Source organism: Dromiciops gliroides, chromosome 2 (genome assembly GCF_019393635.1).
Source record: "Dromiciops gliroides isolate mDroGli1 chromosome 2, mDroGli1.pri, whole genome shotgun sequence".
NCBI lineage: Eukaryota > Metazoa > Chordata > Mammalia > Microbiotheria > Microbiotheriidae > Dromiciops > Dromiciops gliroides.
This window is the reverse complement of record NC_057862.1, coordinates 466358434-466385207: the sequence shown is the minus strand read 5'-3', so window position 1 is coordinate 466385207 and position 26774 is coordinate 466358434. Positions and strand designations below refer to the sequence as shown.

Here is a 26774-nt window from a genome sequence, read left to right as displayed (position 1 = left end):
CGGAGTCAGGAGATGAGTATTCTAGTTCCAGAAACAAGGAGGTCAGCGACACTGGATTGAAGACTATGTTGAGGGGTGGGGTGGGGAGGTGAAAGGGGAGCTTATGAAATATGAGCTCTGGAAAGGCGGGGAGGGGGGGAGGTGGTGAGGCAGGTTATGAAGACTTTGAACACCAAACATAGGATTTTATATCTGATCCTGGAAGTAACGGAGCCGCTGGAGTTTTTTCGTTTGCTTTGCGAAGCAGGTTGTTTGTGACATGGTCAGACCCACGTTTTAGTAACAACAATTTACAGCCGAGTGGAGGATGAACTGGAGTGGGGAGAGACTTGAGACAGGCTCTTGTAATGATCCAGAGTTGGACTTAATGATTTCTAGGGTTCTCTCAGTTCTAGGGTTCTAAAATCTTGGGATGATTCTATGGAGCAAATTAAAAGACCGAGAGGGTGGGGCGCTAATTTGTCGCGGGTTCAAATCCTAAACTTGTCACTTACTCCCTGTGTGACCTTGGGCACTTCTCTCTGAGCTTCCCTCCCTTTCCTTATCTGTACAAAGAGGAGGCTTGACTGGATGACCTTTAATGACCCTCTCACCGCACAACTACAAAAGTCGTACGATCCCTGTCCAGCCCAGTTCCACCTTAAAAGCCCTGACCCCCTTAAACAAGGGCAATAGGTGCCGGCATCTCCGAAGCGAGGGAGGAGAAGGAGGAAGGAGGAAGGGGTTTAAGGAGGCGCCACCATGCAAATGAAGTGGGCGTGGCTCCCGGCGGAGGGGGCGTGGGACCGGGTGTGTGTGTATATGTGTGTGTCTGTGGCCCGGGGGGTGGGGGGGGCGGACCGCCGGTGTGACGTCAGGCCCGCGGCCCGGGCAGTTGGCTCGGCGGCGGCGAAGCAGCAGGAGCGGCAGCGCTGAGCCGGGCCGCGCGGCGGGGGGCTAGGGGCGCTGGGGCGCGGCGGCGGCGGCGGCAGGAGCAACATGGCGCGGGCAGCGGGGGCGGGGGCCTGGGCCCGGGCCCGGCTGGAGGACGGGCCCGAGGGCGCCTCCTCCTGGTGACGCTGGGGCTGCTGCTATGGGTCGGGGGTACCTGGGGCCAGCACCAGCCCAAGATCTTGGGCATGAGGCTGATAGGCTGCAACAAGACGTGCGGGACCAACCCCGAGGGCATCCTCTTCGCTTCCGAGGGCAGCCAGGTGAAGCTGAGGCTGTATGGCCTCAACCTGGACGGCTTCACCCATGGCCACATCACTTTCACTGAGCTGGAGTCCATGCAGGATGTCCATCAATCCAACTTCTGCATCGGGGTCACCAAGGACCTCGTGATCCAAAAACTGGTCGACCTGAGCATAGACAACTCGAACGTGATGCTGATCTTAGAAACCAAGTACCTAAGGAGGAGTGAGAATTCGAGGCTTTATGGCCTGTGCACCTGGGGTGGGCAACATTGGCGAAGGTGGCCCGGGAGGGACTCCTTACTCTTTCTCACGGAGGAAGAGCATCAGTTCCTGCCTCTCTGGCTGCACATTGCACTTATCGTGGGGCTGCTTGTGTTCTCTGGCATCTTCTCTGGCCTTAATCTAGGTCTCATGGCCTTGGATCCCATGGAGCTAAGGATCATACAGAATTGTGGCAAGGAGAAAGAGAAAAGGTATGCCCGAAAGATTGAGCCCATTCGAAGGAAGGGGAACTACCTTCTGTGTTCCCTGCTTCTGGGCAATGTGCTGGTCAACACTACCCTCACAATCCTTCTGGATAATTTAATTGGATCTGGAGTGGTTGCTGTGGCCTCCTCCACTATTGGCATTGTCATCTTTGGAGAGATTGTACCCCAGGCATTTTGTTCCCGGCATGGCCTGGCCGTGGGGGCCAGCACAATCAATGTTACTAAATTGTTTATGCTACTCACCTTCCCCTTAAGTTATCCCATTAGCAAGGTTTTGGATTATGTTCTTGGTCAGGAGATTGGTACAGTCTACAACAGGGAAAAGCTGATGGAGATGCTGAAGGTGACAGAGCCCTACAATGATCTGGTGAAGGAGGAGCTCAATATGATCCAGGGTGCCCTGGAACTAAGGACCAAAATGGTGGAAGATATCATGACCCAGCTCCAAGACTGTTTCATGATCAGAAATGATGCTATTTTGGACTTCAACACTATGTCAGAGATTATGGAAAGTGGGTACACCCGAATCCCAGTGTATGAGGATGAGCAGTCCAATATTGTAGATATTCTCTATGTCAAGGATCTGACCTTTGTGGATCCAGATGACTGCACTCCGTTGAAAACCATCACCCGCTTCTACAATCATCCAGTTCACTTTGTCTTCCATGACACCAAACTGGATGCCATGCTAGAGGAGTTCAAGAAGGGTAAGGCCTAGTGGTCTATTAAGTCTATTTGTGGAGTCTTGATTATACCTGCTGTGATCAATTCTGTTTGTATGTAGCCTGTGCTTTCTTCTCCATCACCTCCTGTTACTCTGGGTGACTGCCTATGAGGGGAACAAAAAAAGCATTTAAGAGAATCTATCCCTTGTTTCATTTCTTCAGGTGGTGGAATGGGGAGAGTTCCAAATAACACTTTGAAGGCTTTAAAAATTCAATGGAATGCAGGCAGATTATTCAGTGCTTGGAATAGTAGTGTCATAGCTTCCTAAGCCACAGACATCAGCCTCTCTTCATTGGTCTTTTAGGCATATTTAATGGGCCTTCTTCTCTTGCTCTGTACTTTTCCGACTCATCTGTTCTTGGCCACCTCTCAAGAGGCTGACTAGAAAGGCAGTAGGAGAGTTTTACTCACCAGTCTCAAACCTAATGCACACACATCCCCTTTCTTCCATTAAAGCTTTCATCCTGGCTGAAATCACACTGTCAAAAAGTCATTTATGGACTAGTATATATCCTAGGATTTCAGCAGTGAGAAGGCTGAAAGAGAAAGAAACGGGCATTTTGGGGGGGATGAAAACAAAATTTTCACCTGAACCAGGCAGGGTTTATCTGAGGCTTCCTTTTGAAAACCACAATTGTTTCTCATTCTAGGTCTCATTTCCTATAGGTAGGGACACCTCCTTTTGGACTCATTCCCTTTCAAGTCAAGGTAGCCATAGAGAGATTGAATTACACCCATTATCCTTGGAATGACTTCTGAACCTTAGTTTGGGACTGGGAGGGAGGTAGGACCCAGTAAGTTATTTCTGGAACATGGAGTGGAGTCAAGTTGGGGAACTGACTGGATTGCTGGTGTCTGGCTAAAAAAGGGACTAGCAGGAGCTGAAGATGACAGGAAAATACAGTTGGCTATTGGGAGATGGAGCTGTAGTGGTGGGTAGTTCTCAGGATTATTTTGTTTCGGTTTAGAAGAGTAACCCACCCTCCCCCCCCAATCTATTTCTTATAGATTTGCCACTAAACTGGTGATTCACTCTCTCCCCCACCCACAATTCAGGCAGTCAACAAGCTTTTATTAAGTGATTGCTGTTTATCAAGCCCTCCATAAGGTCTGAGGATTCAAAGATAGAGCCAAACAGTCCCTGCCTTCAAAGAACTTACATTCTAAAGGAGAGCACATGTAAATAATAATGTCCATAGTCTCCCAGTATACTGGTGTTGAGAGTACATTCCAGGCATGGGGGACATCCAGGGAAAAGGCATGGAGTGGGGAGGGGGATAGAATGGTTTGATTTTTTTTTTCCAGGAACAGCAAGGAGACCAGTAACACTGGATCTTAGAGTATGTAGAGGAGATGGAAGTATGAGAAGACTAGAAAGATAGGAAGGGGGCCAGGTTGTGAAGAGCTTGAAAAGCCAGGATGCATCTTAGGTGGTTCTGCCACTGACTGTGGCTTGGCAATCCACTTCATTTCTGTGAACTTCTGTAAAATGAGAGGTTTGGACCAGGTGAGGAGTGGGCAGGCTATTTTGTATGGCCTGTGAACCATTTTTACATTTTGAAATAAAGTTATTTGCATTTAAAATGTCAAAGCTAATCTCAGCTCACAAGTCAAGGGCAAGATCTGCCAACCCCTGGACTAGTTGACCTCTGTGGATCTGTTATTTGTAATCTATAATTCTATGCTAGGTTTGGCAGTTTAAAAGATGAGGAACTAAGGAGAAACTAGCCAGGACCCACCCACTTTAAAATGGGACAGTCTTCCTGGAGTTCTCACCAGGAAGTAGAAACCAGGGTGTGAAATTCAGCAGAAAGAAACCAGCATATACTCTGGTGCCTTCAATTTATCTATAGCCTGAGGAGGGACTTTTAGAGGGATACATGAGCTTGATAACTCAGCCTTATTTTAGGATTTAGAACTGACCTTGTACAGTTTTATAAAAATGAAATGATCAGAGAGATCAACTGACTTCCCTAGTGTCCCACAGGTAGTTGGTAACAGAAGCAGGATTGGAACCTAGGGCTTTTGTAGTTCAGTGTTACTGCAATTAAATCACCAGTCTGTCAACAGTTGCCTTTTTGTGATAATAACCTCTCTACCCTACACCCAACCAAATGTCATGTCAGGCCAATGACCTTAACATTTTTATGATGGTGTATGGATTGCTTGCCTTTTCTGCTGATTTGACTTTATTTTTTTTGGACTGGACCTATGATTTCATTGGTGTATGAACTCTCAGTAAAGGAAATCCTTATGGATGCATTTTAGAACTTCCTCTGGACCTTATAGTCTTGTTTTTGTTTTTGTTTTGTTTTTGCAGGGCAATGAGGGTTAAGTGACTTGCCCAGGGTCACACAACTAGTAAGTGTCAAATGTCTGAGGCCGGATTTGAACTCAGGTCCTCCTGAATCCAGGGCCGGTGCTTTATCCACTGCGCCATCTAGCTGCCCCCTGGACCTTATAGTCTTAAAGAGAACAGCTTGTCCAAGGTTATATAGCTGGTTGGTATGTGTCAGAGCAGGGGCCTGAGCCTAGGTTTCCCTTACACTGAGGCTAGTGCTCTAATCCATTGTGTCCCACAGCCTCGAAGGATTTGACTTTTCTAAAATGTTTTCCAGAAAATGATGCAGAATGTTCCCCTTTCACCTCGCCTATCCTTCATAACTTTTATTTTATTTTATTTTATTTTATTCTTTGGTTGAGGCAATTGGGATTAAATGACTTGCCCAGGGTCACACAGCTAGTAAGTGTCAAGTGTCTGAGGCCGGATTGAACTCAGGTCCTTGTGAATCCAGAGCCGGTGCTCTATCCACTGCGCCACCTAGCTGCCTCCCTTCATAACTTTTAGAACATTCTGGGACTACCTAGAGTCATTCACTAAACACCCTTTTCTCCTCTTTACATTCTAGATAAAGATTTAACCAGATTGGATTTGGCCCTTGTCATAGTTTCCCAGACCCCTAGATTCAGAGGGACTGGATTTTTGAATACTTACCTCGAGCCCAGTTTGGTTAATGAGAAAAATAGCAAATAGCTTTAAGCTCTAACCTAAGGAAAATCCAATAACTCTTCCAGCCACTGCCACTGTCCCTTCCCCCAATGTGGGAAATAATCTCAGTGGCTATAAAACCAAAAATAAACCAAAATTGGGCTCTCCAGAGTGCTCTTTCCCCACCCTAGATTCCTAATCCCTTCTTTCCTAGGATCTACAGTGTTCTAGGCACAGCCTTGAAGGAAGATGGTAGCATAGTACTTTAGTATACAGAATGACAGGATCATAGATCCAGAGGTGGAAGAGATCTTAGAGGTGATCTAGTTCCTAGTTTCTTAAACTATAGTTTGCAATCCCATATGGGTTGCATAACTGAATGTGGGGGTCGGGAGAAATTTGGCAACGGTGAAAGGTTATGTATACCTCTTTTATATACCTATATACCCAGGGTTGTGTAAAAATTTCTTGTGCAAAAAGGAATTGCGAGTGGAAAAAGTTTAAGAAGCCCTCATCTAGTCTAACCCCTGGTCTTACAAATGAGGAAACCGAGGTCCAGAGTGGTTAAGTGACTTTCCTAAAGTCACACAGGTAGTAAATGAATTTCAACCCAAGTCCTCTTGCCCCAGCTTCCTTCCCACTGTACCATGCAGTAGAAAGGCCAGCTCTGTCCCCAGTAAAACATAATGCTGTGATGTATGCAGGGAAGGCAATCCACCATCACTTTAGACACTCTTTAACCTCTGGAAGTCTTGACCCAGGAGGATACTGAGGGATCTAAAACACCCAGGCTTTTCATTAGCAGTTGAAATAAGGGATAGGAACCTTACAAGAACAAGTAGCTCTTAGATAGAAAGATTCAAGGGACTCTGCTTGGGAATAGGGAAGAGAGGGGAGGATGTGGCCACAAGGGAAGACTGTAACATCAAAGTTGGGAGGTCTCTCCAGGTATTCTGGAAATTTAATGTGCTGAAGAAGCTTCTAGCAGATTTTTTCATGTAACTGCTAGAGGCTAAAAATGCCTAGCCAGACTGTAAAGAGAAGAAGAGGAACTATTTCTTAAGAAGAAATATATTGAGATATTTAGGGCCAGGGATAGAACAGTAGAACTCAGAGGATTCTCTCTTTGGTTCTTGGATTTGACCTCTTTGTGCCTTAGTTTCTCTTGGTTGCAGTAAAAGAAGCCTCAGCAGGTGGAAGTTGTATAAGACTTTATAATGACTTTAATTAGTCATTAAGGGCATTAAGGGGGGTGAGGTTTGGCTTGGGAGAGCCAGTGTGGATTTTTAGTTCAGGGTCCTGGAAACTATTTTCTACAGGCTGGAAGAGACTCCATTCTCTCTCTGTCATTCAACAAACATTTTATGTGCATGGCATTGTACTAGATGCTAGAATACAAAGACAGAAATGAAGCATGCCTTTCCCTTACAATCTACTGGGGAAGCAACATGTACACAAAAATATATGAAATAAATAGAAGGCAAATTTGTGGGGAAGACACTAGAAGATGGGAGGAATAGAAAAAGGCCTTTGGTAGGAAATGGCACTTGGGATTGTATAAGAGGCATAGGTGAGGAAGTACATTCCAGGGTATGGAGACTATCTCTGACCATTCTCGATTTCACCTCTGCAATATCACTCAGGTCTCTCTCCATTCTATCCCATCCTCTATTGAGCCACTAAAGTGGTTTTCCTAAAGTACAGATCCAACCATATCATCCCCCACCCCCCCTCAAAAAACTCCAGTGGCTCCCTATTGCTTCCAGCATCAATTACAAATGCTGTATTTGGCATTTAAAGCCCATCATAACCTAGCCCCCTCTATTTTTCCAGTCTTCTACACCTTACTCCCTGCCATATACTCTTTGATCCAGTGATGCTGGCCTCCTGGCTGTTCCACAAACAGATACTCCATCTCTTAGCTCTGGGCATTTTCTCTGGCTGTCTCCCATACCTGGAATGCTCTTCCTTGGCTTCCTTTAAATCTCAACTAAAATCCCATCCTCTAAGGCAGCTAGGTGGTGCAATGGATAGAGCACTGGCCCTGAAGCCAGGAGGAGCTGAGTTCAAATCTCACTTCAGACACTTACTAGCTGTGTTGACCCTGGCAAATCACTTAACCCCAATTGCCTTAAAACATCCCCGGGGCATCTCCAATTATCCTGATATATTTCTTGGCACTGAAACCAGATGGCTCTGGAGGAGAGAGTGAGGTTGGTGACCTTTCACAGCCCTCTCTCACTTAAATCCAATTCAGTTCAAGTCATGACATCACCCCAATGTCATGGTCCTCTTTGAAAAGGACAAACAACAAAATCCATCTTCTACAACTTTTCCTGATTACTATTAATTCTCATTAAGGGGTTTTTTTGTTTGTTTTTAAGACAGAGTTAAGTGACTTGCCCAGGGTCACACAGCTAGTGCATCAAAGGTATGATTAGAACTCAGGTCCTCTGGACTCTAGGGTGCTGTATGCACTGAGCCACTTAACTGCCCCGACTTCCCACTCTTAGTCATTTATTTATCCTGAATATAGTTTGTTTGTATGTATCTGTTTACTCTCCCCTCCCCCATTAGATTGTGAGCTTCTTGGGGGAGAGGCCTCTTTCTGAATCTCTAGTACCTAGCACACTGACTGACTGACTGACTGACTAATCATTTAAAGGGCAAGGTGCTGCCCTCTAGTAGCTTACAATTCTTGAGGAAAGAGGACATAGCCAATCTTGCTTTCTAGAACTTAGCTGAATTCTGCAGTCACCAGTTTCTGGTATTAGAAGTTGGGTTTGCCTGCAGTGTTGTAGATTAGAAAGATTTAACTGCCTCAGCCCAAATTGTGGGGTTCTTTCTGCCCCAGATAAGACCCCGTCCTAGGCCCTGAGGGCACCCTAGTGGAATGAACCTTACAACTGTGTAAAGATTGAGGTCTAAAGCTCCAGAGAGCCTTTAAAAATCCACATTCCAGCCTTTATCAGTCTACCTCTCTTCCAATATGCTCCTGCCTCCTCCCTGACTCTAAGCCTGTCTTTCCACCATCTTATCTGCCTCCCCCAACCCATCTAGCCCAATGTGAGGTATAAACTCTGTGTCCCCTGCCCAGCTGTGTCATTGACTCACAATGTGACCTTGGACTCGTCTTTGCTTCTCTAGCCCAGCCTCCCCCTTCTATAAAAAGTTGGAGTAGGTCAAATGGAAATAAATGCCTACAAATACTTTAATTACATACTCATCTCTTCAATGGGTGGTTTCACCTCAGTTTTCCCATTTGCTTTGGATCTTGTCCCCTGACTCTTCTTCCACTAGCTAGTATTTTCTGTATAGGTATTTTGTCCAGACCTATACCAGAACTGCCATATAACACTGTAGCATTCTTCAGTGGTCTGTGATTTGGTTTCTAGGAGAAGTTGCTTTGAAGCAGATTTATCTCAGGTGCTAGGACCTAACCCCTCTTAGATAATTCTTCTGGAACACAGAGCAGAGGCTGCATCTCTGAGCAGCCAACATGTGTCCAGCACATGACCTCTTTTTTAGCACCACACCTTTGGGACAGTGGTGCTGGTGCCCTGGGATGGGGGGCCAGACGGGCACTTTGAAGTATGAAAGTGCCACAGCAGCCTGCCTTGATCACTGAGAATCAGGGCAAGGAAGAACAGTTAACAGATGTGTGAATCTTTCGTTTACATTTCCATCCCAGCTATTATTTTAAGTAGAGATTTTGTCCTACATTATAGACCATTGATAATTGAATTTTTTTCCTCTATACATTTTTGCCAGGATATTTGAGCTCTATGAGTTTTGTGCTTTCACATCAGGAAGCTAAGCTCAATAATTCTTTTCAAGTAATAAATAATACTTCTGATTAAGGTAAAAGACATTATATAATTACCATTGAAATGAAAGTGTGCCCTCAGGCATTATGATGCAGTGAAACGAATGCAGAATTTGAAGTCAGAGAACCTGGAATCAAATCTCAGCTTTGCCACTTGTTACTTGTGGGAATCTTAGTCTCGCTACTTCATTTCTGGGGCCTCAGTGTCCTCAAGGAAGGAGTTGGACATGGAGGTTCTTAAAAGGTTCTTTCCAGCTCTGGATATAGGAAACACCATTTTTGCTAATCGTTCTTTTCTAGGAATATTTGCTGTGTGTGTGTGTGTGTGTGTGTGTCTGCCTGCATGTCTGTGTGTTTCACACAATCATGCCAGCAGTGGGTTTTGAACTCAGCTCCTGCCTTTCACATTTGAAGATGATGCTTTTTATTGTAGCTGACTTCAGCATGTGAAGCTGTGAGAGGCTGCCGAGGAGGCATGGAGACCTGGCTCTGACCCCCCCCTAGCTGTGGCACTGTGGTGCTCCCCTGGCAACTTTGGAAGACTAGCTCGAAGCTACTAAGTTGCTGATCTGTATTGGGGATATGTACTAAAAGTGTTTTGTAGGGGCAGCTAGGTGGCTCAGTGGATAGAGCACCGGCCCTGAATTCAGGAGGACCTGAGTTCAAATCCAGCCTCAGGGCATTTGACACTTACTAGCTGTGTGACCTGGGCAAGTCACTTAACCCCAATTGCCTCACAAAAAAAAACAAAACAAAAACAAAAAGTGTTTTGTAGTAGTTGTAGTAGCAACAGCAGCAGCAAATTTACAAAGTGGCATTTTTTTTTCCTCTGGTGCTATTGCTGAGCTGTAGCTAGGTGAGTGCAGTGGATAGAGTGCTAAGCCTAGAGTCAGGAAGACCTGAGTTCAAATCCAGCTTCAAACATTTACTAGCTGTGTGACCCTGAACAAGTCATTTTACCTCTGTCTGCCTCCATTTCCTCAAGTGTAAAATGGGGACAGTAATAGCACCTGCTTTGCTGGGTTATCGTGAGGATCAAGTGAGATAATATTTATGAAGCACTTAACCCAGTGCCTGGCACATGGTATAGAAATTCTAGCTATTATTACTAATTATCACAGGAAGTTTGCTTAGCAACTCCTAAGGAAAGAAACTGTAAAAAATCTTTTGTATGTCTCCTATACTAGAACTATCTTATTGGAGGCACACTCAGGCCCACCCAGAGAATCTTCTTGGTACTCTGTATTCAGGAGTGTCCAGTATAAATTCTGCCTCTTACCTGTCTGACTTTGGGCAAGTTACATAACTCCCCTAGGTCTCAGTCTCTTCATTTGTGAAATGAGAGGATTGTCCTAGATGGCCTCCAACAATGTCCCTTCCCAGCTGTCTGTGATCCAGTAACCCTGAAAATTCGGTTTTCCATTATGAAATTTGAGTGTATCTAGCTTCCTTTAGCAAAATCAAAATAAGCAAGAAATGACACTTCTTTATGCTTTTTACTATAGCAGCTTGCTTGTAAAGAACAAGAGTCCAGTCCTAGGATACGTCTAACTTATTTCCTCCCTGGATCATTGTGAAGAAAGAGCAGGTGCTTTTTAAAGGCTGATGCTTTCTCCCTTCACATGCTTATGGGGCAGTGGTCTTAAAGTGTTCTAAAAAGAACAACAATAGTGGTCCCAGAGACCCTTTTAGAGGAGGTCCATCAGGTCAAAAACTATTTTCATAATAATACTAAAATTAAAATTTTTAAAAAATAAATTCTATTATATGTCAGGCACTGTGCTAAATGCTAGGGTTACAAAAAGAGGCAAATAATAGTCTCTGCCCTAAAGAGCTTACAGTCCAATTCAGGAGACAACAAGAAACAAATATAGACAAAGCACGCTTTATACCAAATAGGAAATAATTGACAGAAGGAAGCCACAACAGTAAGGAGAGTTGGGAAAGCCTTCCTGTAGAAGATGGGGGTTTTGTTGTTGTTGTTGTTGTTGTTGTTCAGTTGGGTCCTACTCTTTAGGGGTTTTCTTGGGAAAGATACTGGAGTGGGGGCAGCTAGGTGGTGCAATGAATAAAGCACTGGCCCTGGATTCAGGAGGACCTGAGTTCAAATTTGGCCTCAGACACTTAACACTTACTAGCTGTGTGATCCTGGGCAAGTCACTTAACCCTGATTGCCCCACAAAAAAAAAAAAGGAAAGAAAGAAGATACTGGAGTGGTTTGCCATTTCCTTCTCCAGCTCATTTTACAAATGAGAAAACTGAGGCAAACAGGGTTAAGTAACTTGTCCAGGGTTACATAGCTAGTAAGTGTCTGAGGCCAGATTTGAACTCAGGAAAAATGAGTCTTCCCGACTGGGACTGCTGCTCTATACACTTTGCCACCATACCTCCAAGCCATACTAGCCATGTGACTTTGAGCCAGCCCTTAGCCTCTCAGGGCTCTGGGCAAGTATCCTAAGACTGGAAGACAGAATGTGCTCTTCACTGGTAGAGGGAATTTCCTCTTCTGAGAAGGCCCCTCATCAGTGAAATCACAGGTCTAGTCTAGTCCCTATCCTCATGTATAAGGCACTGCACTAAGTACTGGGAATACAAAGAAGAAAAGAAAAATCATACCTGCCTTTAAGGAGCTTAGACAACACATATAAGAGTAAACACAAAACACCTTGAGAATCCTAGCAACTTCAGGAGAGGGTGTAGGAGGCTTCAGGGAGCTATTCCTCGAAGGAAGAATAAGGGTTCAGAGGATTCCAGCTGAAGAAAGGGAGGGCATTCTGGGTATGGGGAGTTGATTACAGATAGATAGGAGGAGAGAGTATCTCAAATTCTGGGGTTCATCTGGTTGTCCAGCTGAACTGGAATGAAAACTGTGAAATGAGACTAGAACAGTAGTTTAGAGACTTTGGGGGGGGGCAGGGCAATGAGGGTTAAGTGACTTGCCCAGGGTCACACAGCTAGTAAGTGTCAAGTGTCTGAGGCCCCATTTGAACTCAGGTCCTCCTGAATCCAAGGCTGGTGCTTTATCCACCGTGCCACCTCTCTACCCCTAGCACCATTTTTGAAGGACCTTCAAAGCCAGACTCAGGAACTTGTCTTGACCGTAGGGGCTATGGGAAGCCCCTGAAGATTTTTGAGTAGAGGCATTACAGATCTGTGCTTTAGCCCTATTCCTTTGGTGCCTGTAAGATGGATTAGAGGGGAAAGCCCTTGGCTGGAGCTAATGACGGGTAGTGGCTTTATGAGGAGTGAGAAGGAAACCGATATGAGAGATTGTGGAGCCAAATGACCAGGACTTGGCAGTGGGTTGGCTTTGGGGGGATAAGAGAAGAGGGGAGGACCTGTGGGAGGATTTATGGGCCAGTTGAACCTCAGGGTTTGTTTGCTTTAGGGGGGAAGCGCTGGGGGTTCTGAGTTGTAGTGTGCCAATTAGCAGTCACCTCCTACTGGGCTACCTCTCAGGCACTACCAGGAGGCCAGGCCCCTCAGGTCAGGGTTTACTCTGGGCAGGGCTCTCCTTCAGGAGCTGTTGAAATCTGCCCCTCTCATTTCTTTTGGGGGCTCTCTGGATCTCTCCTTAACAGAGCTGTAATGCATCACATGCCTTTCAAGGATGATGATGATGAGATGGCACTTTTAGTTTACATAATTCTTTACATTCATTGTCTTACGTGAGCCTCACCGCTACCGTGTGAGGTAAGCACTGCAAGTAGTATTATTATCCCCTTTTTAAGGATGAGAGAACTGAGACAGCCAGCAGGTATTGGAGGCAAGATTTAAACAAGGCCCTTCCTGACTTTAGATCTAGCACACTTTCCATTACACCATACTCCCTCTCGGGGTCTGAGATTTGTAACTTTCTTATTTGCTCACCAGGAAGGATCAATGTTCATCATGTATAACTTAGTTGGCTGAATTCAGGGGAAGAAATGTATAACTGGAGCTCCAATCTGCTTTTTTTTACAGTCTCTCCTTCCCCCAACCCCCCCCCCTTTTTTTTTGGCCAGGCAATTTGGGGTTAAGTGACTTGCCCAGGGTCACACAGCTAGTAAGTGTTAAGTGTCTCAGGCCGGATTTGAACTCAGGTCCTCCTGACTCTAGGGCCGGTGCTCTATCCACTTTACCACCTAGCTGCCCCCAATCCCCCCCCCCCTTTTTTTTTAAGGAGGGGGGAGAATCCTGACCCATCACCACTTACATCTGTGAAATTCTTCACATTCACCTCATAAAACCTGATAGTCATCTCATGCCTTAGTTTTTCCTTTATTTAATGCCCAAGTGTGCCACAACATCCTATTTGTAAAATGTTTTGTGGTTAGAGCACTCCTATTTTTAAAGGGACTCTGCTTTAGTAATCAGCATGACCTAGTTGGTAGAGCACTGGCTGGAGTCACGTCTAAATACTTCACCCATGGATCCTCTGTGATCTGGGTGGATTGATTTTACATTGTTCTTCAGACTCCTTCACTGAGAAATAGACCCTCTCCAGCCTCCCGGTTGTAGGAACGCATAGGTAGCTGTAGAATTCTCTGCACCTGTCCTTCAAAGATAGGTGTTACACACCTTCTGTGCTTTATCACTTTAGCCTATCCCAACCAAGAAGTGAAGCCAAATAGTGTTTAGGTTTACAGCCAGCTATACCGTTTTGCTAAGAGATTCAATGACCCTTATGATGGGTCTTGTAGATTTAGGAGTCTCCCTCCGGTTTACAATCAGGACCATGACCCAGGCAGGCAGCTTACTTGTCAGACTGGTTTCCCAGTTCCCCTGGAAAGCCTTTGGCCAGCCTTGAGCCTACTTATGACTTTGGCCCAGAGACCCGGAGACTGCCAGGGCCTTGAGCATTGTCTGGGAAAGAAGATGCTGAATAGACTAGAGAGTTCCAAGAACCTCATACATCTTCTGTAAACTGGGAGACTAGCAGTAATAGTCCTAGCCCCATTCCATCCTCGACTGTCTTTGCAGAACCATGGACAAATGTAAAAGAATGTTTCACACTGGGACTGTGATTTCTTTAAAAATCAGCCTTGTGATTTCATTGGCATAAAGGACCAGATTCACAACTGGTAGAAGTTATAGTATCAGGAAAGTTGCCTGGAGCATTGAAAGGTAAAGTGATTTGTCCAGGTCATTCAGTCAGTCTATGTCAGGCAGGACTTAAACCCAGGTCCCCCGACTTCGAGGCTGCTGTTGATCCATCGTGCTACTCTGCCTTGTTTTTCTAGTAAGGTACAAAATTAGGAACTCTTGGGAAGTTACCCTGTAAGGGAAGACTGGTAATTGATGATAGTGCCTCCTTTGCCTCTGTGGCCTTCTCTTTCCCTACTCTTTTATTTCTTTCCTCATTAGATCCATACATCTCATCAGACTTTTGTCACAAGTGAGCAACTCTGCATCAACAACAAAACAATGGCTGAAACAAAAAATGATGAACCATCCAGCTTGAGCACAAAACCTCCCACCAGAGGATTGTTCAAAGTAGTAATTTGCCAATTTTATCCTTCTGAAATGGCCAATGGCTTGTTGTATATCACCATGACTAGAGTAGAGAAAAAAACCTGAACCGCATTTCTTTGCCATTAAGAAGGGTGAAATGGCAGCTTTTCTTTTGTTTCAGAAGTGGCCAGTTTCCTATGTAGTCTAGCATTTGAGGTTAAATGGTGACTTAGAATTAGGAAGATGATGTTGTATGCCATTCTTTTTTGTAGAGGACCGATGATATCTTGACTGGCTCATGAACTGGATTTAAGTTGAGGCAGAGTGTACAAAAGACATCAAACTTACCCTTTCTTCCAGTCGTCAAAGTCAAGGTGACTTGTGAAGGCCTGGAATGCAGATGGCCATTGGAACAAATCATTTTAATCCTCCCATTTCACCAGGGGAAATCCTCACATACTTGGGTAGACATTCCCCTAACTCATTGATGGGTTTAAGGCCTCTTGGTTACCCTCAACCTGGTGTACCCTATCTACCAAGATGGTTTTACCCAGGGTGTGACTGCTGCACATGCTCGAGCATCTTAGGGCTACAGGTAAGAGTTGGGTGAAAGGTACTCACTGAAGGTGCATGATCAGCCCTGAGAAGGTCTTGGCAAGCCCTCACAGCAAAGGTGGGTTCTGGTCCTCCTTGAATACCCCTTACAGCCCATTAGGAAATATGAATACATCCTCATATACTTGCTAGCTGTTTGACCATCTGATGATCACTAACCTCTCTGAGCTTGTTTCCTCATCTATAAAATGGGGCTGCTACTTGTACAGTTCTTTTCACCTCCAGTAAGGTCTACTTGGTTCCTTGGTTACGAGTGAGGTTACTTGGTACTGAAAATCGATGCCAGTGGACCATGACCTCTGTAGGAAGAATTCTAGTATTGGCCCAGGGGGTTGACCATATGTTTGAGTTTGCAGAGTTTAATGAGGCCTCCTGGAGTGGATGCAAGGTGATTATTTTACTGGGCCACAGTGGCATTTGGAGACATTGGCTAAGTCTGCATTACTAGAGGTAGCATCGATATGGAATTGATAAGAGTAGTTGTGAGGAAAGTACTTTTATAAAATGCAAGTGTGAACTCTTGCTGTTCTAACTGTTAAATCAGGGGAGTGCCTTGGATACAACATCTGGAAGCCAGAAAAGCATTTGCTCCTCTGGTACTTTCCCAGATGTGATGATAAAGTCTGACTTGCTTTCTAGTTTTGTTGGCCGGATTTTCCAAGGGTTGTGGTACAACTTTGCCCTGATAGTAACAAGTGCCAGCTTGGAATATCAGTGGCTGTGTTCCACAGGTCACTGTCATTGATTTGGATGATGATATAGAAGGCAAAGTGAAATTTGCAGATAACGCAAAGCTGGGAGAGGTAGCTAATATAATAGATGATAAAAGCAAGATTCATGGCAATAGATTGGACTATGATCTATGAATCCATAATCATTTATAATTCTAGTGAAATGAATTCAGCAGGTATAAATGTCTGGCATTTAACTTCAAAGAGCAATTGCATGAGATAGGGAGTTGATGTGAAAAAAATCTGGGGTTATTAGTTACTATAAGCATAACTAGGAGCTTATAGAGAGAAAGAATAATACTTTAAGGGGCTGTGATTTCATTAGTGAAGATACTTTTTTCACTGGTGCACATTGCAACTCCTTTATTTTTTAATTTTTTTAAATTTTTAAATTTTTAATTTTTTAGTGAGGCAGTTGGGGTTAAGTGACTTGCCCAGGGTCACACAGCTAGTAAGTGTTCAGTGTCTGAGGCCGGATTTGAACTCAGGTACCCCTGAATCCAGGCCAGTGCTTTATCCACTGTGCCACCTAGCCATCCCGCAACTCCTTTATAATTTAATAGATTACCTTTAAGAGTTGTCTTTGGGAAGGGGCAGCTAGGTGGCACAGTGGATGAAACACCAGCCCTGGATTCAGGATTCAAATGTGACCTCAGACACTTGACACTTACTAGCTGTGTGACCCTGGGCAAGTCACTTAACCCCTGATTGCCACATTTCTCCCTTCTCTCCCCCAAAATTTGTCTTTTGAGGCTTAGTCTGTAATCTCTGCTTCCCTGGGAGGCTAGGGGTTCTCAAACTCAGGAGTTCTGAGCCATAGTGGGCCATGCTGACTGGGTACCTGCACGAAGGTTGGCATTAATATAGTGAGCCTCCCAGGAGTGAGATTTCCACCAGTTTGTCTGTTTAGGGGCAAACCAGCCCAGATCAGAAACATAAGCAGGTCAAAGTAGGCTTGGGCTTGTAAATAGTACCTTCTATTCCAGCCCTGAGCAAGATAAGACCAAGTCTTTTTTTTTTAAAAATTGCTTTCACTGGAAAAACTTATCACTGCTACAAACATGAGCCAGTCTTTGCAAAGTTCACAAGATTGGTCCTTGGATCAGCAGATAGTTGGCCTAGGCTTTGCTGCTGACCTAGCTGTCAAGAACCCAGTGTCGCCTTTCTGTCTTGATGAGTCAGGCATCATTGAAGACTGTTAGTTGAGGAGCAATGTTGTATAACAATAAAGATGGGTATGGTGTAATACAATGATAAGAAGGTGATTGACATTATATCATATTGTGTTCATTTCTGGGCACCACCCTAAAGATCTGGTTAAAGTGTTTTCAAGAGTAAGGCAACTAGGATGTCTAGGGACCAGGAAAGCATGTTTTTGGGTTTGGTTTTTTTTTAAGTGAGGCAATTGGGGGTTAAGTGACTTGCCCAGGGTCACACAGCCAGTGTCAAGTGTCTGAGGTCACATTTGAACTCAGGCCCTCCTGACTCCAGGGGCTGGTGCTCTATCCACTGAGCCACCTAGCTGCCCCAGGAAAGCATGTTCTTAAAGAAAAAACACTGAAGGAATTGAGAATGTTCATTATGGAGAAGAGAATGCTATTGAGTGCTGGGACCACAGTGTCATTTAACTTGCTAGCTCTCTGGGCACTGGGTATTGGTCATAGTAAGTTCATAGGCTTGTCCATTGAGATCTAGAAGGGCCCTTAGAACTCATGCAATCCAACCCTGCCCCTTCCCATTCTATAGAGAAGTTAAATGACTTGTCCAAGGCAATTCAGGTTGTAAATAGTACAGCCATCTGCAGAGAGACCCCAAGAATTCCCACTTGAGCGTTTCCAGATAATTGCTAATTCTGTTTTCCATTTACCTTGTTTTTGTAGAGCAGTTTGTCTAGATGTCCCTAACCCCTATTGTGTATCTTATTTATTTATGTACAAGTCTTAATCTCCAGAAAGTTCCTTGAAGGCAGGGACTGTCTCACTTAGATCCTCAAACACCTAGTCCAATTCCTTGCATGTGGTAGGCATTGATATGTTTCTTCAGTTTAATCCATGTTTTCTGTCATGAAGAAGGAATCATAGCAACCTTGAAATATTCCTATCACACAAGAATGCTAGAGGAAGGAATGTTAGAGTTCATCTTCCCAGCCTCCTTATTCTACACATAAGAAATGCCCTGAGAGACATGAAGTGAGCAGCCCAGTTGTGGAACCATAAACATTGTTTTTGTTTTTCGGGGCATTGAGGGTTAAGTGACTTGCCCAGGGTTACACAGCTAGTAAGTGTCAAATGTCTGGGGCTGGATTTGAACTCAGGTCCTCCTGAATCCAGGGCCAGTGCTCTATACACTGCGCATCTAGCTGCCCCAGGGAGCCATAACATTGAAGTCGACTTGTATTGCTTCAGCTGGCAAAGCTAGAACCAATGGTTGGATGTTCCGGTGAGGCCAGACTCCATCTCATGAAAAGAAAAAGTCTTCTAACACTTCAGGCTGGTTTTCCCTCCTTAACAAGGGTTGCTCCAAAAAGCTGCTGTGCTTTCTTCCAGTTTCTTTAGGGAATGCTTGTGCACTTCGGAGTTCATGTGGAAACCAGAGACAAAAGGGCTTGGTGCGAGGCTGTTAGGGATGCTAGAGAAGAGGGTCTCTGCAAGCAGTGGGAGATTGGATCCCTGCCCTTCAAAGATGTTTCCAGCTGTTAGACTGTGGGAAAAGACCAAAGATACTAAAAGATGAAGACAGAAAGAAGCGCCCAAACCCAAGTGAAAAATGGTGACTGAGGTTTTGTGAGGTGACTCACAAAAAACTAATGATAAATGCTGGCTGTATTCACAGTAGGGAAGAGTTTGGGATAAATAAGTGATATTTGGCCCATGCCTGTGTTCTCTCTGAACCCTGTGCCCTGCTTCCTTCCAATTGGGAAGTAACAATTCCCTTTCTTCTTCTTCTTTTTCCTTTTTTTTTTGCAGGGCAGTGAGGGTTAAGTGACTTGCCCAGGGTCGCACAGCTAGTAAGTGTCAAGTGTCTGAGGTCGAATTTGAACTCAGGGCCTCCTGAATCAGGGCCGGTGCTTTATCTACTGTGCTACTAGCTGCCCCCCTCTCTTCTCTTGAGGGAAATGCTATTTTGAGCTAACAGACAATAGCATCTTGTTCACTTTTTCCCCTCCATGTACTTGATATTTGATAGCTCTGGTACAAGAGGACAGGGCTGGATTTTGAGTCAGAGGATTTGGGTACAGGGGCAGCTAGGTGCGCAGTGGATAAAGCATGGCCCTGGATTCAGGAGTACCTGAGTTCAAATCCGGCCTCAGGACACTTAACACTTACTAGCTGTGTGACCCTGGGCAAGTCACTTAACCCCAATTGCCTTACAGTAGGAAAAAAAAACAACAACAGAGGATTTGGGTACGAATCCTAGCCCTTCCACTTAACTGGTGTGACACCATAAATTTGCCTCATTCCTCTGGTTTCCTTATATATGTAAAATAAGGGGTTGGACTAATGGCCCTTTGAATTGATTATACTGTGAGTCCTCCCTCCAGTACTGCAGCTGGCAGCCCATATGGGCCTGCCTGGTTCGTGCTGTTCCTTCTGCCCCCCTTGTTACATCTAGCACCAGGAGTCTACCCAAACAGCTAGGCATCTTCCTTGAGTGCATCCTGCCTGTGCATGGGTTTTCCTCACTCTCCCTACATGGCTCCTCATTCTGTTTCTCCTACCATAAAATAACAAAAGTCCATTTTGCTTAGGAAATAAATAGTCCCTTTGAACTTCTCTCCGGCTGGCAGCCACTTTACCAACCAAGCCCAGCTTTCTCATTTGATTCACCTCTCTTGAATTGCAAAGGACAGGAGGAGGTTGCTTGGAGCAATATCCATCTTTACAGCTGAGGAAGCTCACCCAAATTAGAGTTAAATTCAAGTGGTAGCAACTGCAAGCTTCAAACTATTATAAATTAGCCTGCAGAGAATGTCTTTATCTATGGATCACCAACAATTATCTGAGTGTCTACTTTCCTCCTACTTTCCTATACTTTTCCTTAGTATATATGAATTAGTAGGAGATTGTACTCTTGCACAAAACCAGCAGTTGTAAATTCTCCAGGCACTACCTCCTGATTTCTCCTTTCCTATTTTCCTGGTAGATAGCTGGGAGTTGGGCCAGATGCCCCACTGGGGGATAAGGATAGGCAGAAGCAGAGGCCTGGGTCACAGTAGCAGCACTGGTGGGGTGGGGGGGTGCCAACCATTTGAACACTTTCTTTATCTCATAGTTAGTCCCAGAATGGCAGCCTTCTCTTTTTTTGGAAGGGTGGGGATGAGGAGAGGGAAGAGAGCCGGAGGGAAAGGGGCGAGGCTCTGTTTTACTTCAGTCCTGGGAATGGTCTGAAACCGTGCAAATGAACTCTGGATCCTGAGGGTTTCCTCCAGAGGAGTTAGTCTGGTTTTCCTTTCCCCTAAGGGTTTATTTACAGGTTACAAGAAAAAAATGAAAGGAGGTCAGGCAGGCTTCTGGAGAGCCCCCAGGCTCTGGCTAGATTTCAATTAACATAGTTCCCCACTGTAGATATATAAACCTTGTCCTTCACCTAACCACCTTCCCCAGTAATCTGAATGTTTTTCTGAGGGGCTGCCTCTAGGGCTCGGGATGTTTCTGGGAGGAGGGCCCCTGCCCCCAACCCCAGCATCTGTATGTTTCCTTTGAAGGGCTAATCTTTAGAATCAGGCCTTGCTTCCCAGATAGTCCCAGATAAATCCCCAGATCGTCTATGACCTCTTAAGATCTGCACTCTTGAAAACGTTTAGGGTATTTCCAACTGATCCCTTCCTTTTCCAGGGCTTGGGCTTGCTGTCTAGAGCAATTTTCTCCCTAAAGTCCCTCATGTTTATAGTCACTACACATACTTTCAAAAAAGAAAATTACTTGAACAAGGCTCTGTAGGATCAGACCAGACAGGCTAATTGGAATCCTTACCCAGGTTTGGGGGGAGGGGGGTGGGGGGAAGAAGGGAGGTTACTAGTTTGTAGAAGGACCTGGACCTGATCACTTCTAGATTTTGCCTTGGGCTTGGTTTCCTTTTGGATCTTGCTATTAAGTACCAGTTGTGGTATCTCCCTTTGGGCCTGTAGTTCCTAAAATGCTTCTGAGCTTTTAAAGCCTCTGGGGTGGTTAATAATGATTGTAATTTACATTTGCATAGCATTGTTAGGTTTATCAAGCTTTTTGTGGCAACAACCCAGAGGAGGAAAGAGGGTGGTGCAAATGGTATTATTCTCCTTTATCCTAAGAGGAATCCACTAGGTTTTCGAGGCTCTGTAGTCTAGTGGTGACCTAGGTGTGGCCTTCAAAGCGGGCTGCCAAGTCCAGTGCTCTTTCATTTTACACACACTGGCTAAAATAAAAGGCCTCAAGGGAAGGACATTAGCTTGTGAAATTCAACTTAATTTAACAAAATTATTTATTTATTATGTATATTTTTTTGCAAATATTTTCTAAGCACTGACTGTGGGCTGGCCCTGTACTAGAGAAACTAAGACAAAAATGAAATGGTATCTACCCTCAGGGAGTTTTCTGGAGGGAGCCTGTACAAACATAGATAAGTCCGTAAAGTTAGGGACAGAATGGGGTAAGGAGAAAATCCAAGGATTCTAAGGAAAAAAATCTGAAGATGGAGAAAGAACCAAGAACTGGGAAAATCAGAAAAGGTTTTGCATAGGAGCAAGCCTGATTTGAGCCTCGAAGGAAGAGAATTCCCAAAGTTGGAGATGAGTGTGCATTCTAAGCATGGGGGGACAGCTTCTGCCCAATGCTGAATGGTGCTAAATGCAGCAGGGTACAGCTAGCAGATGGCCTGTTGTAGAAGACAGAAGTGGAGAAGTAGGGTATATAGCCAGGGTCTGGTGGGGTAGCCAAGGCTTTTCCCTTGTGTCCCAGAGGCAATGAAGAGAGCCCAGCTGAGTGAGCTGGTCTGATCTGTGCCTTAGGAGAATAATTTTGGATGGATTGGAAAGGCCCCGTAGCAGGTACCTAGATGGTGAGAGGAAGAAAGTGGAGGCTGGGAATTCAATGAGCCCATTCGACTTTGGTTCTTCTCGGTTTTTTCTCTGTCTTTGTCAATATGTGTCTGTGTGTTTCTATTTCTATGTTGTCTAGCATTTGCTCTCTTGATGTTTGCTTCCTTTTTCTATTTGTGAGTCTCCAATCTGAATATGTTTCTGTCTTTCCTTATCCTTCTCTGTGTGTCTCTTTCCTAACTGGCTATAACATAGAGTCCCAAGTATGTACTTTAAATACAGGTTGTTTTATGGGAAAATGACTTTTTTAAAAATACTGATTTTTCCCAATTACATGTAAAGATAATTTTTACATTCACTAAAAAATTTTTTTTGAGTTCCAAGTTGAGTGGTTTGCCATTCCTTCCCCAGCTTATTTGACAGATGAGAAACTGAGGCCAATAAGGATAAGTGTACTTGCCCAGGATCACTCAGCCAGTATCTGAGGCCAGATTTGTGAACTCACAAGAATGAGTCTTCCTCACTGCAGGCCTGGCACTCTATCCACTGCACTATCTAGCTGCCAAGCTAACCCAGGTCTTTAATAGACAAATCAAAATAACATGGACTCCCCATCTTTGCTTTAGGCAGTGAGTTACTTCATTCTGAAGCCCTTCTTGCTCTCAGGGAGCTTTAGAGGGGCAATCTCCTGTCAAAAGAGGCTTTCTCTGTTTGCCCTGAAATAACCTGCTTCTTGATGTTTCTTCCAGGTCCCTAGTTGGGGTGGTAGAGGCTTGCCCCAGGTTTATCTGCTGCCTGGTACACTTCTGGAGGGTTCTCTTACCAGTTGCAGTGCAGCTTTACAAATAGTCAAAAGTAGAGAAGAATGATCAGATACTGGGTTTCCAAGTCTTTGATTGCAGCTCTCAGGGCCACCTATAGACCCCATGGGCCCACTTGGAGGATGAAGCTTGGGGCTGGCCATATTGTGTGCTGCAGCCTCTCCTGCATCAGTCTTTGTGTTTTCTTGTGTTGGGAATCCTGCATATGCAGGTGATGTCAAGCTGGGTCAGTTGAGGCCAGCCCCAAAGGGGTTCTCTTGAGCTTGGGGGAAGGTGAACCTGGGAAGAGGAGTGACTTCTGGGTTTACAACCAAACCTTTATTAAACACTCGAATCCCTCCTTCTCCTCTCCTGTCAGGTTACTGCCCATTGCTGCTGTCCCTTAGCAACAGCCCTTTCCAGAAAGCTGGGAGACTATGGATGGTCTTTGTTTGCAGACTTACAGATCAAAACCAACCTGAGGGTTGCCCGAGAGAGCCAGGGAGTGGCTAGAAAGTAGAAAAACTGAGCCAAGAGAAGAGGGAGAGAGCAAAGGTTCTTCTTGGGGCCCCCTCCACCCTCTAGGCTGCTTCTGTCTGGTGGTGGAAAGCCTGCCCTCAGACTTTTTTACTTAGATGGGCCTACGGGCCTCACCCTCCCTTGCCTGCCTAACCTCCTGCTGGTTGAGGTCAGCACCTATTAATAGCCGGGGAGTTAGCCAGTTTAATCCTCCCCATGGGCTAGAGAGAAGGTAGGGAAAAGGAGGGGAAAGTCCTGGGAAAGTAGAATGAGCACTCCCTCCGCATGAGCTTGCTCTCCAGAGTTGTTGCCATGTCTTCATACCATAGGGACTAATAACCTTGAGTTCATCATTTCTTATGGGATTTGGAATTAAAACAGTCAGACCTGGTCCAGCCCCTCGAGGGATTGGTTTGGAGCCATTGGTGAAGGCACAGGGCATGCTGGGTGTGCCCAGGCACAACATAATTGTCCTCAAAATGGGTGGTTTTGTGTGTCATTTAAAAGCTTTTTATTTTTAAAATTTAGTTAATTGTTTAAATCAATTTTAGTTTTCAGAGTATCTTTAGTTTGACAAGAATAATCTTTATGATTAGTCATTCAGTAAATGTTCTACTTTGATGAAAATTTCGAAAATCAAATTCCCTGAGTGCACACCTTAAGGAAATATGCCAGAGATGGGAATCATTTCCCCTTCCCCCAACCTCTTTTACCAGGGTAACCCAAAAAGGGTTTACCCTGATGACCTAGTTAGGCTGGGACAGTCAGAAACTGAACAAGCGAATCCGAGATGCAAATGGTGAAGAAAGGTCTAGTGATACTGGTACTGTTGAAGTTTGTGAATTTGTTTCCATACTGGTCTCCGGGGCCAGGCAGGGATGTGTCAGGGAATGAGAGCATGATAAGCACTGAGACACCTCCTTCCATACCCAGGAGAGAGGGAGGGAAGTGGGTAGGCCCTCCCCTCCCTGATATGTGTGGACTTGGAAACCCAGCATCTGATCACTTCTTCTCTACCTTCCGACAGTTTGTAAGGATTTTATGGGAGGAGAGGGCTGGGACAGGAAATGAGGCCATCAGGAGTGGTTCTCCACACCCTCTCCTCCCAAGGTATGGAGGGTATAGGTATGGGGGAGAAAGGGAAGCTGGGATGTCTCAACTGTTAGCAGGACAGTTCAGGTAAACCTTTTTACGTTTTTGTCCCAGTTCTTACCTTTTACATTTCCTTCATTTTATTTGTTTTTGTTGTTGTTTTTTTGGTTGGGCATTGAGGGTTAAGCGACTTGCCCAAGGTCACACAGCTAGTAAGTGTCAAGTGTCTGAGGCCGCATTTGAACTCAGGTCCTCCTGACTCCAGGGCTGGTGCTCTATCCACTGAGCCACCTAGCTGCCCCTTCATTTCCTTCATTTTAGCAAGAAAAGGAAGAATAGCAGACTGGGTCATGGCAAGAAGTGGGCACTGGGTAGGGCGTGGGGAGAGTGGGGAGAAGAGCAGCAGGCTGGGCTTGGACAGAGGACAGACCTGGCAGAGTTCAAGCCTCTGATGCCTAACACCCTTGGGGTGACCTTGGAAAAGTGATTTCACCTCCCTGGGTTTCTGTTTCCTCAGCTGCAAAATAAGAGATTGGACTAGATGGCTTCTGAGCCAGCTCCTTTCCAGCACTAACTTGTGAAGACACTTCAGGACAATAACAAAGTCTCTGATTTCCTCCTCTTCCCCTTTCCCCCTCCTTATTTTCTGAAGTCATCCTTTCACTTCTGAGGAGGCCTGAAGGCTGCCGGGCTGTTGTGCAGAGGACAGTGTGGACAAACTGGATTTTCCATCTTATCTCTGCCACTTGTGACCTGTGTTGTGGGACTCACTGAGCAACTCACTGAGCCTAGGTTAGGTCAATGACTTCCAGCTCTGGGATCCTGTGAATAAATACTTTGCCAAATGACCTTGCAGGGAAGGGCTATTCTCCCAGCTCTGTGGGATTGCCTGTCACTGAGTAATTGTTTAATCAACATTTGTCCAGTTGAGAATGGATGAATTAATACTTAGAGGCTTATTGCATCTCTCTCCCCAGCCCCATTATTGGCTAGCAGTCTGCTCTTAAAAGTTATTCCCTGGGGGCAGCTAGATGGCATAGTGGATAAAGCATGGGCCCTGGATTCAGGAGGACCTGAGTTCAAATCTGGCCTCAGACACTTGACACTTACTAGCTGTGTGACCCTGGACAAGTCACTTAACATTCATTGCCCCGCAATAACAAAAAGTTATTCACTAAAAGCTCAATTTAAGGTTAAAAAGAAAGAAGGTGAGAGAGTTCTCATTTCCAAGTTGTAGGAAATCTAAATTAGGAATTTTTTTTTCAGGGCAATGAGGGTTAAGTGACTTGCCCAGGGTTACACAGCTAGTTAAGTGTCAAGTGTCTGAGGCTGGATTTGAACTCAGGTCCTCCTGAATCCAAGGCCAGTGCTTTATCCACTATGCCATCTAGCTGCCCTCAGGAAATATTTTTAAAGATACATAATTATTCTTTTTCCAGTACTATCTATCAATAGACAGATACAGAAGACTGATATTTAAAATGGGCTAAGCTCATTAAAATCACCATTCTAATTAGAATTTAGCAGTTATGTTTCATGTTCACCTATCGTAAACATCAAAGTCTTGAGTGATGCCATATATTTCATACTTTTGCTGAGTAACATTCGCCAGTGTCAGAATTAATACAAATCCAGGGCAGCTAGGTGGTGCAGTAGATAGAGAACCAGCCCTGGAGTCAGGAGTACCTGAGTTCAAATCCGGCCTCAGACACTTAACACTTACTAGCTGTATGACCTTGGGCAAGTCACTTAACCCCAATTGCCTCACTAAAAAAAACCCAAACAAACAGAATTAATACAAATCCTCAACTCTTATAATCAAACTTAGCACAGTTATATTTTATTCTTCACTTTTCTGTCCCTCGGGGATATTATTAGACCAGATGTTTGTAATAGAATGTAGAGGTGATTGTGCTGCAGCAGAAAGATGACTAGACAGGTCCAGGTCACCTAGGCTCCTTCTGCTTCTACAGCTGCCTATGACTTTGGGCCATAGAGGCAATGTGGTAGAAGCAGTGGTATGGGGAATGGAGTACTAAATTGGAAATCAGGAAGATGTGTTCAACTCACACCTCATGCTTGTCTGCTGTGTGACTCTAGGGAAATGACCTTATCTCTGAGCTTCTGTTTGTTGTTGTTGAGTCATTTCAGTGGTGTCTGACTCTCCAATGACTCCATTCCTGTTTTTTTTTTTTTGGTTTTGTTTTTTTTTGAGGCAGTTGGGGTTAAGTGACTTACCCAGGGTCACACAGCTAGTAGGTGTCAAGTGTCTGAGGCCAGATTTGAACTCAGGTACTCCTGACTCCAGGACCGGTGCTCTACCCACTGCACCACCTAGCTCCCCCAATTTTTTTTTTGTTTTGCTTT

The 26774-nt window shown here is 44.9% G+C and overlaps 1 protein-coding gene across 1 annotated transcript in view; it reads left to right on the top strand.

The window, feature by feature from the left end:
• Positions 1-741: 741 nt before the first annotated feature.
• The window catches only part of CNNM4 (cyclin and CBS domain divalent metal cation transport mediator 4), a 65764-nt gene continuing 39731 nt past the window's right edge, over positions 742-26774 (top strand). Inside the window, exons 1-2 of the mRNA XM_043980990.1 lie at positions 742-789; positions 858-2370. Of these exons, the coding sequence (XP_043836925.1) occupies positions 742-789; positions 858-2370 (1561 nt within the window). The remainder of the gene's footprint in view (positions 790-857; positions 2371-26774) is intronic.